The sequence below is a fragment of the Salmo salar genome, chromosome ssa20, assembly GCF_905237065.1.
Source record: "Salmo salar chromosome ssa20, Ssal_v3.1, whole genome shotgun sequence".
Lineage (NCBI taxonomy): Eukaryota > Metazoa > Chordata > Actinopteri > Salmoniformes > Salmonidae > Salmo > Salmo salar.
Window position 1 is genome coordinate 6,558,252 of NC_059461.1, and position 13,115 is coordinate 6,571,366.

At 43.2% G+C, this 13,115-nt stretch overlaps 1 protein-coding gene across 1 annotated transcript in view; it reads right to left on the reverse strand.

Annotated features, from left to right (window-relative positions):
• The window catches only part of LOC106580191 (ras and EF-hand domain-containing protein homolog), a 36,162-nt gene that overhangs the window by 7,140 nt on the left and 15,907 nt on the right, over positions 1–13,115 (reverse strand). The window contains exons 5-13 of the mRNA XM_014160988.2: positions 12,557–12,634; positions 8,264–8,379; positions 5,848–5,916; positions 5,378–5,456; positions 4,834–4,913; positions 1,597–1,918; positions 1,173–1,307; positions 595–745; positions 212–293 (exon numbers count right to left, since the gene is read on the reverse strand). Of these exons, the coding sequence (XP_014016463.1) occupies positions 212–293; positions 595–745; positions 1,173–1,307; positions 1,597–1,918; positions 4,834–4,913; positions 5,378–5,456; positions 5,848–5,916; positions 8,264–8,379; positions 12,557–12,634 (1,112 nt within the window). The remainder of the gene's footprint in view (positions 1–211; positions 294–594; positions 746–1,172; positions 1,308–1,596; positions 1,919–4,833; positions 4,914–5,377; positions 5,457–5,847; positions 5,917–8,263; positions 8,380–12,556; positions 12,635–13,115) is intronic.

The window sequence follows — 13,115 nt, forward strand, 5'->3', positions numbered from 1 at the left end:
CACCCCTGAGGACCACTAACCCCTGACCCTGACTCTAACCCTAAATCTACCCTAACACTAAACCGAACCCCTAAACTAGCCTTTCTACAAGTGAGGACCGGCAAAATGTCCTCACTTCTCTGAATATTTGTTGGTTTACTATTCTCGTGAGGACTTTTGGTACTCAAATATAGCAAAATGTGTCCACACACATACACACACAAACACACACCTCTCCTGGCCTGCTGTGTCCCACAACTGTAGTAGGGTGGGCTCTCCATCCACTACTAGAGTCTTCATCTGAAAGTCCACCCCTGAGGATCAACACAAGAGGATGTTCAAACACACTACTCCAAAAGACAATCCCATTACCATCTAAATATATATTCTATATCTGTCCCAGGCATGCACACAACATCAGCACCGTGGGATAGAGCCCTGGAGAATTAACAAGCCAAGCTGTGTTGGGGAGAGTAGTGTGAAAGCGTGCTTAACCGAGCCCGAGCGGTCCAACTAGACTAACTCCTTGTTCACCATTTACAGTCAAAAGTAATGTGTGGATAGAATGATACTGTAAGCAGGTGAGAGCTAACACAGGTGCGCTGACACACCCACCCAGGGTGGCGCTGGTGTTTCCTCGGAACTCATTCTTGCAGAGGCGGAGCAGGAAGCTAGACTTGCCCACCGCTGCATCGCCCGCCAACACCACCCTGTAGGCCTTCTCTGATGTCATATAGCCCAGGTCAGCTGACTCCTTCTCTTTACCCTATACACACAGAGAGAGAGAGAGAGAGAGAGAGAGAGAGAGAGAGAGAGGGGGAAGGGAGACACAGAGAGAGCGCGAGAGAGCGCGTGAGAGGAAGAGAGAGCGCGAGAGGGAGCGAGAGAGAAAGAAAGAAAGAAAGTGAAAGAGGTTAAAGGCACACCTTGACTGTATTGTACTGGACCATGTTATAATACTGGAATGATGCACTTGTCATGCATAGTCAACAATCAACAGGTTCTCCTGAACTAAGTCAACCATTTACACTCAAGTGTTTTCTACTACGTCTGCCTGCTAACCAAGTAATTCCGCCAAGTGTCTGTTTCTTTTTAAAACGGTTTTAAAGCTCCAAAATGAGCTTTTAATTTAGTTCTACAATCCAGGATTTACACTCTCCTCTCTTCTCACACCACTGCCCTCTGTCCTGTACCTCATTGGTGATGGCAGAGAGGGCTTTGCGTGTGGACGCTCCAGAACTGGTCCGGCTGACTGACTCCAAAGGTTTCCAGTCCAGGACAGAATCACTGTCTGATCCAAACACCATCTCATCCCGCATCTCTGCAACCTGACACATTAACCCTATCACATTAACATCAATACATAATGAGCGTTATCAGTAACAATAAATGTACGTAGTACAAGTGGATGACGATGTGTATAATGTCTTTTTGTGTGTGTGTTGTGCATTACTGTAAAGTGTGTGTGTGTTTGTGTGTCTGTGTGTGTAATAAGCATGTGTCTGTGTGTGTGCATATAGTGCGTACATGTATGTGTGTACTATGGCATAGTCTATGTGTGTGTGTGTATGGTGTAGTGTGTGTATATGTGTAGTACTGTATGTTTATGTGTCTTACGTCGTTGTCAGAGTGGTCCCCCGCCAGGCTGTCTGTGTTCCTGGCCACCCTCTGTTCCTCCTCGTGCCCTTTCACCTCCTGCTCAGAGTCATATCCATTGTTGGAGCCACGCAGCGTGGACATGCCGCTGTCTAGGCAGCTCTCGGGCAGGCTGTCTACCTCGCAGCTGCGTTTGTGCTGCATGGCCGGGTCACACAGAGCCAGGGCTAGGGTGTCCAGACTGGGCCGCCGACACCCCAGAGAACTCCTACCACCTTCACCTCCACAAAGGCCCAGCAGGTCTCCGTCCGCATCCACACCATCCACACCCGCCTGGTAGAACCTGGGACAGTATAGACAGACAGAGGCATCCCTGTCAGTCACAACATCCACACAGTCTACTCGAAACAGAAACCTTTCTCGCTACAGTGGTTCCTCCTTTAAAAGTTGCGAGCTTACACCGCGGGACTTAAGAGGTACCCAGAATCACGGCTTCATTGCTCCAGACCACCGCAGGGGGGAGTTAGAGCACTCATTATGCATCTGGGTCCCAAGGTTTTTATATGACCAATCATATCGAGTGGTTCCAATGACAAATTTGACATTATGCCACCCGTCGCTGGTAAGTGTATGTAAACTTTCGACTTCAAATGTACCTACACACATATCTACAGTTGAAGTCCGAAGTTTACATACACTAACTTTGGAGTCATTAAAACTCATTTTTCAACCACTCCACAAATTTCTTGTTAACAAACTATAGTTTTGGCAAGTCGGTTAGGACATCTACTTTGTGCATGACACAAGTCATTTTTCCAACAATTGTTTACAGACAGATTAATTCACTTAATCACAATTCCAGTGGGTCAGAAGTTTACATACACTAAGTTGACTGTGCCTTTAAACAGATTGGAAAATTCCAGAAAAGGATGTCATGGCTTTAGAGGCTTCAAATAATTGACATCATTTGAGTCAATTGGAGGTGTACCTGTGGATGTATTTCAAGGCCTACCTTCAAACGCAGTGGAGTTTGCTTGACATCATGGGAAAATCAAAAGAAATCAGGTAAGACCTCAGAAAAAAAAACTCCACAAGTCTGGTTCATCCTTGGGAGCAATTTCCAAACACCTGAAGGTACCACGTTCATCTGTACAAACAATAGTACGCAAGTATAAACACCATGGGACCACGCAGCCGTCATACCGCACAGGAAGGAGACGCGTTCTGTATACTAGAGATAAACGTACTTTGGTGTGAAAAGTGCAAATCAATCCCAGAACAACAGCAAAGGATCTTGTGAAGATGCTGGAGGAAACAGGTACAAAAGTATCTATATCCACAGTAAAACAAGTCCTATATAGACATAACCTGAAAGGCCGCTCAGCAAGGAAGAAGCCACTTCTCCAAAACCGCCATAAAAAAAGCCAGACTACGGTTTGCAACTGCACATGGGGACAAAGATCGTACTTTTTGGAGAAATGTCCTCTCGTCTGATGAAACAAAAATAGAACTGCTTGGCTATAATGACCATCGTTATGTTTGGAGGAAAAGGGGGAGGCTTGCAAGCCGAAGAAGGAAGGAAAATTACATGGATATATTGAAGCAACATCTCAAGACATCAGTCAGGAAGTTAAAGCTTGCTCGCAAATGGGTCTTCCAGCTCTGTCAGGCGGAATGGGCCAAAATTCACCCAACTTATTGTGGGAAGCTTATGGAAGGCTACCCGAAACGTTTGACCCAAGTTAAACTATTTAAAGGCAATGCTACCAAATACTAATTGAGTGTATGTAAACTTCTGACCCACTGGGAATGTGATGAAAGAAATAAAAGCTATAATAAATAATTCTCTCTACTATTATTCTGACATTTCACATTCTTAAAATAAAGTGGTGATCCTAACTGACCTAAGACAGGGAATTTTTACTAGGATTAAATGTCAGGAATTGTGAAAAACTGAGTTTAAACGTATTTGGCTAAGGTGAATGTAAACTTCCGACTTCAACTGTACCTACACACGGTTATATATATTGGTCATGGCTCATGGGTCCCGAGTGGCACATTGGAAGAGGCATTACTACAGTCCCTGGTTCGAATACAGGCTGTATCACATCCGACCGTGATTGGGAGTGCCATAGGGTGGCGCACAATTGGCTCAGCGTCATCCGGTGTAGGCCGTGATTCTAAATAAGAATTTGTTTTTACCTGACTTGCCTAGTTAAACAAAGGTTCAATTTAAAAAACTACTGGCGGCAACTGCAGCGCAATCAATAGGATGTGAACAGTGGCTTGTGCCGACAATATAGCTAACTTGTTATGCAAGTGTTGCACACCAACAGATGGAGAAAACCTACACCAGTCGAGCAATTCATTTCAACAATAATCTTCATTTTAATTTGCCTTTACAAACAACATTAATTAATTGGAGTCTATTTCTTCGGAGCCTAGACCAATATAACATAACTTAACTGGCTGAGGTAGGCTATGAGGCTTAACAGACTAATAGAAGTAGGATTTTTTTTTATTAGGCCTACTTACAATTTTTGACCAGTGGTAACGGAAACCCTGAGGGTTCTGTTTTTCTCGGAATAGAAACACCATAATATTAATCAAATGAATTAAGCCAAATTTCCTAAAATCAATCCCATATACAATGTTATTACCAAAAAGGTTTTAAATTCTCTGGTAATACCAATATGGAAGACTATCAAATGCTTCTCAAAGATGCCCTCTGGTGGTCAAACTAGCACTGACTTGCGTTAACAGAAAAAAATGGCTGACAATTAAATAACGTGCCAGAGAATTCTGCAGCAGCCCGCAAGTTGTGCTGCAGTATGACACAACTTTTAAAGGAGGAACCACTGTCCCACTAAGCTAGCTCCAACAACCAAGCTAGACATAGACTGTGCTGTTTTGTGTCCAGTATGGATGGCTATGCGTATACAATTCAAACACGCACATGTCCAGTGCTAATCTTCCACCTGAGAATAATTGTACATAAACTTGAGTTTGAGCATACACATGTACGTGTGCAGTGTGTACCTGTATTAGAGTGTATGTACTGGATTCTGTCTGCACAAACACACCAGCAGGCTGTTGCTAGTCCAGCCTGTGTGGCTCAGTTGGTAAAGCATGTTGTTTGCAATGCCAAGGTTGTGGGTTTGATTCCCACGGGGGACCAGTATGGAGAAAAAAAATTATGAAATGTATAAGTCGCTCTGGATAAGAGCATCTGCTAAATGACTAAAATGTAAATGTTACCTGTCGTGGTATGGAGATGAGTAACAGATACTCTTGCTCCTCCTGCTAATGGTGCTGGCTGGGGAAGCACTGCTACCACGCTGAAACACAACCACAACATCACTGTCACAACTGTTTGGGTCACTGTGTGTGTGTGTGTGTGTGTGTGTGTGTGTGCACTGAGCTGTATGTACTGAACCCTATGTATGAGTATAGGAATTATTGTTATGTGAGACAGAGTGGAAGTTATGAGGAGAGTGAGTTAGGGGTCAAGACTGAAATATGCTGTTGTTTTTGTTGTTGTCTGTCATTGCCTCAAACATGGTTCAGTTGATTCCTCCAACAGACAAGCCCTTAGGACTGGCATTAGAGATTCAACACTGATGTTAAAAGCAGAGAGATCAGAGAGAAAGAGAGAGAGGGAGTGATGGGAAGAGGAGGATAAAAGGGGTGTGGGATAGGGAGGTGATTGAAAGAGGGACAGAAGAACAAAGATAAGAGGCAGGGAGAGAGCAAGAGAGAGAGCGTGCTGGTGTTACCATGGCTATGTGATTGTCTACCTCACCTTAATGCTCTTGCTGAGGGTGTTCTCCAGGGAACTGCGCAGCCCGTCGTTACTGTCATGGAGCTTCCTGTTGGCTGTTCTATAGAGGGGAACAGAGGAGGGAGAGAAGCAGAGGAGAGAGGAGGGAGAGAAACAGAGGAGGAGAGATGGGAGAGGGAGAGAAACAGAGGAGGAGAGAGGGGAGAGGGAGAGAAACAGAGGAGAGAGAAGAGGATAAGAACGGGAAGAGGTGATCAAAAGAGCCGTTGGCAGGTCTTCTCAGGAAAATGACTTTTGAGGTTTTCAAAAACAGAAACTCCTTAAGACTCACAAAACTCCCAAGGCTTACAACTTCATGTTCCTCAGTTTACAGGCAACTCGGTGTAACATCAAGTTGTGAGTCTTGAAGTATTCCTGTTTGTGGGTCAGGTGAACGTTTGTCAGCGTTCCTGTTTATGTGTCAGACAAGCACTATGATTGGCCAGACTTACTGTAGGATCTCTATCTGTCGCTCCAGGTTCTCCCTCTCATCAGAGAACTCTCTCATCATCGCCTCATCCCTGCACATACAAACACAGTCATTCACAACTAATACATACACTTTCATAAACACTCATAACACATACTACATAAACTATAATAACACATACTACAAATCCCCCCTTAAAAACACATACTACATAAACTACAATAACACATACTACAATAACACATACTACATAAACTACAATAACACATACTACACACACTCTCAAAACACATACATGAATTCTCCAAAAACAGGAGAATGTACATTCTAATAATGCAGACAAAAGCAGACACTTCAACAGTCTCAAAGAATCGGCACATTCACAACACAAACTTAGTTTGACTGGAACAAGTTCAAAGGCGAAGTGTGAGGCTGGTTGCCAGGTAACCAGATTGTGAGACTGAGTGTGAGGTCACACTAGGATATCCTGTTACAACCCTGGAAACATGTTACCACCCCAGGTGAGGGAGCAGCCAAGCACACAGGCAGGGAGGCAGTCACACAGTCACACTGGCCTGGGGCTGGGGCCTCTACTGCCTGACTGATTGAGTGACTGGATGGCTCAAGGCGAACCCACAGCTCAGGCTGGGATGAGGTGTCACAGGCTCAGTGTGCGTATGTGTGCTCACGTGTGTGTTTTGGCTTTGTGTCTGTGTGTTGTGCGTCTCAGTGTACATTGGGATTCTCAATATGACACTGTAGAAAAATCAGATTGATCTTTTCATAAATAGTAATACATCTAGTAGATATTAGATTATTACTTTTATTTTATTTTATTTAACTAGGCAAGTCAGTTAAGAACAAATTCTTATTTACAATGATGGCCTACCCCGGCCAAACCCTAACCCGGACGATGCTGGGCCAATTGTGCACCGCCCTATGGGACTCCTAATCACTGCCGGTTATGACACAGCCTGGAATCAAACCAGGGTCTGTAGTGACGCATCTAGCACTGAGATGCAGTGCCTTAGACCTCTACGCCACTCGGGAGCCCTAATGACATCACTAGATTACGTTACAGCATGACATACACTACCGTTCAAAAGTTTGGGGTCACTTAGAAATGTCCTTGTTTTTTAAAGAAAAGCACATTTTTTGTCCGTTAAAATAACATCAAATTTATCAAAAACACAGTGTAGACATTGTTAATGTTGTAAATTACCATTGTAGCTGGAAACGGCAGATTCTTTATGGAATATCTACATAGGAGTACAGAGGCCCATTATCAGCATCAGTCTCAATGTCAACAGTGAAGAGGCGACTCCGGGATGCTGTCCTTCTAGACAGTGTTGCAAAGAAAAAGACATAGCTCAGACTGGCCAATAAAAAGATGAGATTAAGATGGGCAAAAGAACACAGACACTGGACAGAGGAACTCTGCCTAGAAGGCCAGCATCCCGGAGTCGCCTCTTCACTGTTGACATTGAGACTGATGTTTTGCGGGAACTATTTAATGAAGCTGCCAGTTGAGGACTTGTGAGGCGTCTGTTTCTCAAACTAGACACTCTATTGTACTTGTCCTCTTGCTCAGTTGTGCTCTGGGGCCTCCCACTCCTCTTTCTATTCTGGTTAGAGCCAGTTTGCGCTGTTCTGTGAAGGGAGTAGTACACAGCGTTGTACGAGATCTTCAGTTTCTTGGCAATTTCTCGCATGGAATAGCCGTCATTTCTCAGAACAAGAATAGACTGATGAGTTTCAGAAGAAAGTTATTTGTTTCTGGCCATTTTAAGCCTGTAATCAAACCCACAAATGCTGACGCTCCAGATACTCAACGAGTCTAAAGAAGCCCAGTTTTACTGCTTCTTTAATGACCACAACAGTTTTCAGCTGTGCTAACATAATTGCAAAAGGGTTTTCTAATGATCAATTAGCCTTTTAAAATGATAAACTTGGATTAGCTAACACAATGTGACATTGGAACACAGGAGTGATGGTTGCTGATAATGGGCCTCTGTACGCCTATGTGGATATTCCATTAAAAATCAGCCGTTTCCAGCTACAATAGTCATTTACAACATTAACAATGTCTACACTGTATTTCTGATCAATTTGATGTTATTTTAATGGACAAAAAATTTCCTTTTCTTTCAAAAACAAGGACATTTCTAAGTGACCCCAAACTTTTGAACAGTAATGTATGTGTATGATTTACTAACAGTTCAACACTGATTGTGTAATACATGAAGACATTTGTAAGGCATTTTACAAGAGATTGGACAGACTATTGTGCCTCATACACAATGGGTGTCCAACACCCATGATACAGTAACTGTGTGTGTGTGTGTGTGTGTGTGTGTGTGTGTGTGTGTGTGTGTGTGTGTGTGTGTGTGTGTGTGTGTGTGTGTGTGTGTGTGTCTGTGTGTGTGTGTGTTTCTCACCGCTCAGAGTTGATGCTGTGGTCTGTCAGATCACTCTTCAGAGAGGCCAGTTCACTCTGAAGGAAGGCTATGTTAGTTTGAGACTGCATCAACTCCTGCTTCAACCGCTGGTTTTCCTGGGGAGAGAGGGAGTGAGAGAGAGAGAGAGAGAGAGAGAGAGAGAGAGAGAGAGAGAGAGAGAGAGAGAGAGAGAGAGAGAGAGAGAGAGAGAGAGAGAGAGAGAGAGAGAGGTAAAGGGAGAGGGAGAGAGAGGTAAAGGGAGAGGGAGAGGTAAAGGGATAGAGAGAGAGAGAGAGACAGAGAGAGAGAGAGAGAGAGAGAGAGAGAGAGAGGTAAAGGGATAGAGAGAGAGAGAGAGAGGTAAAGGGAGAGAGGTAAAGGAGAGAGAGAGAAGTAAAGGGAGAGAGATGTAAACGTACACTCAGAACCAAAAAAGCACAGTACAACAGCAAGCAGCTGACACTAATTGAGGAGTCCATAAACACAAACAACTTCTGGCAAAATTGGAAAAAACTAAAAAAATCTAAACAAGAGGAATTAGCGATACAAAATGGTGACATATGGACAACCCATTTCAAAACACTCTACAACACCGTTCAAATTGACACAAACGCAGAACAACGCCAAATTCATGAGAAGTTGAATGGATTAGAAAAAGCTATAAAGGACAATCAAAATCCATTGGACTCCCCAATTACTGACCAGGAGCTCTATATGAAACTTCAGGCTCTCAAATTTAAAAAAGCATGCGGACCTGATGGCATCCTAAATGAGATGCTCAAACTTACTAGTGCAAAATTTCAATTGGCTATATTAAAACTGTTTAATTTGATCCTGAGTGTAGGCTATTTCCCTGACATCTGGAATCATGGACTCATAACCCCAATCTTTAAGACCGGAGACAAATTTGACCCTAACAATTACAGAGGCATTTGTGTGAACAGTAACCTGGGGAAGGTTTTCTGTAGTATCATCAATGTAAGAGTTCTAAACTTCCTTAATAAGCACAATGTCTTGAGTAAAAGCCAAATTGGATTTATACCAAAACATCGCACAACTGATCATATTTACACCTTACACACCCTGATAGATAAACATGTCCACCAAAATAATACCAAAATATATGCTTGCTTTATCGACTTCCAAAAAGCATTTGATTCTATTTGGCATACAGGACTGTTCTACAAAGTTATTGAAAGTGGTGTAGGGGGTAAAACATATGACATAATTAAATAAATGTATACTGGCAATACGTGCAGCATTAAAATTGGTAAGAAAAGAACAGAATTCTTTAACCAGGGGTGGGGCCTTCGTCAGGGTTGTAATCTGAGCCCTGCACTCTTCAATATTTACATTAACGAATTGGCCACTATTCAAGAAAAATCCTCAGCCCCTGGTGTTAGTCTCCACAATTCAGAAGTTAAATGCCTACTCTTCGCAGATGACCTATGCCTGCTGTCACCCACAGCACATGGCCTACAGCAGAGCCTGGACCTGCTAGAGCAGTACTGCCAGACCTGGGCCCTGGCAGTAAACCCCAAAAAGACTAAAATAATGATTTTCCAGAGAAGATCCAGATCTCAGGGAATTAGACCAAAGTTCTCAATTGGTACAAAATATATAGAGTACTGTACACACTACAATTACTTAGGTTTAAAAATAAGCTCAACTGGACACCTTAATGAGGCAGTGAATGAACTGAGAGAGAAAGCACGCAGGGCATTCTACGTCATTAAAAAGCAAATTCAAATTGAAATACCTATTATAATTTGGCTAAAACTAATTGAATATGTCTTTGAACCAATTGCACTTTATGGCAGCGAGGTGTGGGGTCCACTTGCAAAACAAGATTTCATCAAATGGGACAAACACCCCATTGAAACCCTGCATGCAGAGTTCTGTAAGATTATCCTACGTGTCCAGAGGAAAACTACAAACAATGCATGCAGGGCAGAATTAGGCCAATATCCACTAATAATAAAAACTCAAAAAAGAGCAATTCAGTTTTGGAAACATCTAAAATATAGTGACCCCCTCTCATATCATTACCAAGCCCTGCAATGCCAAGAGCTGAGCAAAGAAAAGAGTCCCCTCATCCAGCTGGTCCTGGGGCTGAGTTCACAAACCTGTTCTACTAACACACTGAAGCCTCAGGACCAGAACATCCAATCAATCAGAATAAACCAAATTACAACGCAGTCAAAACAAAACTACATCGCTTATTGGGAAACAAAAGCACAAACACAAAGCAAAATGCAGTGCTATCTGGCCCTAAATCGACAGTACACCATGGCTAAATATTTGACCATGGTTACTGATCAAAACCTTAGAAAAACCTTGACAAAGTACAGGCTCAGTGAGCACAGCCTTGCCATTGAGAAGGGTAGACACAGGAAAACCTGGCTCCCTGTAGAGGAAAGGCTGTGCAACCACTGCACCACAGCAGAACCTGAGACGGAGCTGCATTTCCTGACAAAATGTCAAAAATATAAAACAATTAGAGAGTGTCATTTCCCCAAATTTGAAACCCTTATTCAAGGTTTCAAAGACCTCTCTGATGAGGATAGGCTACCCGTCCTGTTGGGGGAGGACGCAGAGAGCTGTGTGTTGGCAGCGCACTACATTGCTGCCTGCCATAAGTTGAGGGACAGTGTCTGACAGACCAATAAACCTACACATGTACTCTACTGTATGGCTATTGTTATTGTTGAATGTATGGTTATTCTGACCCTTGGTTATTGTTGTTACTGTTGTCCCGTCGACAATTTTGATTCTCATTTTTTTTTTTTTATATTGTAAATATCCCAAATAAGCTTTGGCAATATGTACATTGTTACGTCATGCCAATAAAGCGAATTGAATTGAATTGTAAAGAGAGAGAGAGGTAGAGAGAGCGGTAGAGAGAGAGAGGTGGAGAGGTAGAGAGAGAGGTAAAGGGAGAGAGAGGTAAAGAGAGAGAGAGAGAGGTAAAGGTAAAGAGAGAGAGAGGTAAAGGTAAAGAAAGAGAGAGAGAGGTAAAGGTAAAGAAAGAGAGAGATAAGAAAGAGGGAGAGAGGGGTAAAGGTAAAGAAAGAGAGAGAGAGAGGTAAAGGTAAAGAGAGAGAGAGAAAGAGAGAGGTAAAGAGAGAGAGACAGAGCGAGGTAGAGAGAGGGAGGTAAAGAAAGAGAGAGAGAGAGAGAGGTAAAGGTAAAGTGAAAGAGAGGGAGGTAAAGGTAAAGAAAGAGAGGTAAAGAGAGAGACAGAGAGAGGTAAAGAAAGAGAGAGAGGGAGGTAAAAGAAAGAGAGAGAGAGAGAGAGAGAGGTAAAGGTAAAGTGAAAGCGAGGGAGGTAAAGGTAAAGAAAGCGATTGAGAGAGGGAAGTAAAGGTAAAGAAAGAGAGAGAGGTAGAGGTAAAGAAAGAGAGAGAGAGAGAGAGAGAGAGGTAAAGGTAAAGAGAGAGAGAGAGGTAAAGGAAAAGCGAGAGAGAGAGGGAAAGGTAAAGAAAGAGAGAGAGAGGTAAAGGAAAAGCGAGAGAGAGAGGTAAAGAGAGAGAGAGAGGTAAAGGTAAAGAGAGAGAGAGAGGTAAAGGTAAAGAGAGAGAGAGGTAAAGGTAAAGAGAGAGATGTAAAGAAAGAGAGAGAGGTAATGGTAAAGAAAGAGGTAAAGGTAAAGAAAGAGAGAGAGGTAAAGGTAAAGAAAGAGAGAGAGAGGTAAAGGTAAAGAAAGAGAGAGATAAGAAAGAGGGAGAGAGGGGTAAAGGTAAAGAAAGAGAGAGAGAGGTAAAGGTAAAGAGAGAGAGAGAGAGAGAGAGAGAGAGAGAGGTAAAGAGAGAGAGACGGAGAGAGGTAGAGAGAGGGAGGTAAAGAAAGAGAGAGAGAGAGGTAAAGGTAAAGTGAAAGAGAGGGAGGTAAAGGTAAAGAAAGAGAGTGTGAGAGGGAAGTAAAGGTAAAGAAAGAGAGAGGTAAAGAGAGAGAGAGACAGAGAGAGAGGTAAAGAAAGAGAGAGAGGGAGGTAAAAGAAAGAGAGAGAGAGAGGTAAAGTGAAAGCGAGGGAGGTAAAGGTAAAGAAAGCGATTGAGAGAGGGAAGTAAAGGTAAAGAAAGAGAGAGAGCGAGGTAAAGGAAAAGAGAGAGAGAGAGGTAAAGAGAGATAGAGGGTAAAGAGAGAGAGAGAGAAGCGAGAGAAGGGTTTAGCGACAGGCGACAGCATGGTCAGAGCCAGAATGATTCAGCTCAATTGTCTTGATCAGGAAATGGAAGAGAGTTAAAGGATGTGTACAGAGTGATATAGGACTAGCAGGAAGACCCATCTCACCAGAGTCAGTTCGTTGATCTTTCTCTTCAGGGTTGAAGACTCATCTTTCATGTTGATGTTCTTGTACTGGTCTTCAATCTGAGGAGGAAGTAGACACCTTTAACACACATCGCTGCCTGCTGTCAGTGAATCACAATCTTCAATGGCACAGATAGCGGCATAGATGGATTTCATTCAATTGTGATTGAGTTAATCTTGATTGGATGTCTCACATGTTCATGAACCAATGAACCAACACGCTGAGTGGGTGAACAGGAGTGATTGGCTAGACTAGTAGTCCAGGCAATAGGTGCTACATTATCGGTTAATTGTTCACTTTTTCATTGATGACTCCTTGCTGTCCCCAGTCCACCTGGCCGTGCTGCTGCTCCAGTTCCAACTGTTCTGCCTGCGGCTATGGAACCCTGACCTGTTCACCGGACGTGCTACCTGTCCCAGACCTGCTGTCCCAGACCTGCTGGAACCCTGACCTGTTCACCGGACGTGCTACCTGTCCCAGACCTGCTGTTTTCAACTCTCTAGAGACAGCAGGAGCGGTAGAGATACTCTCAATGATCGG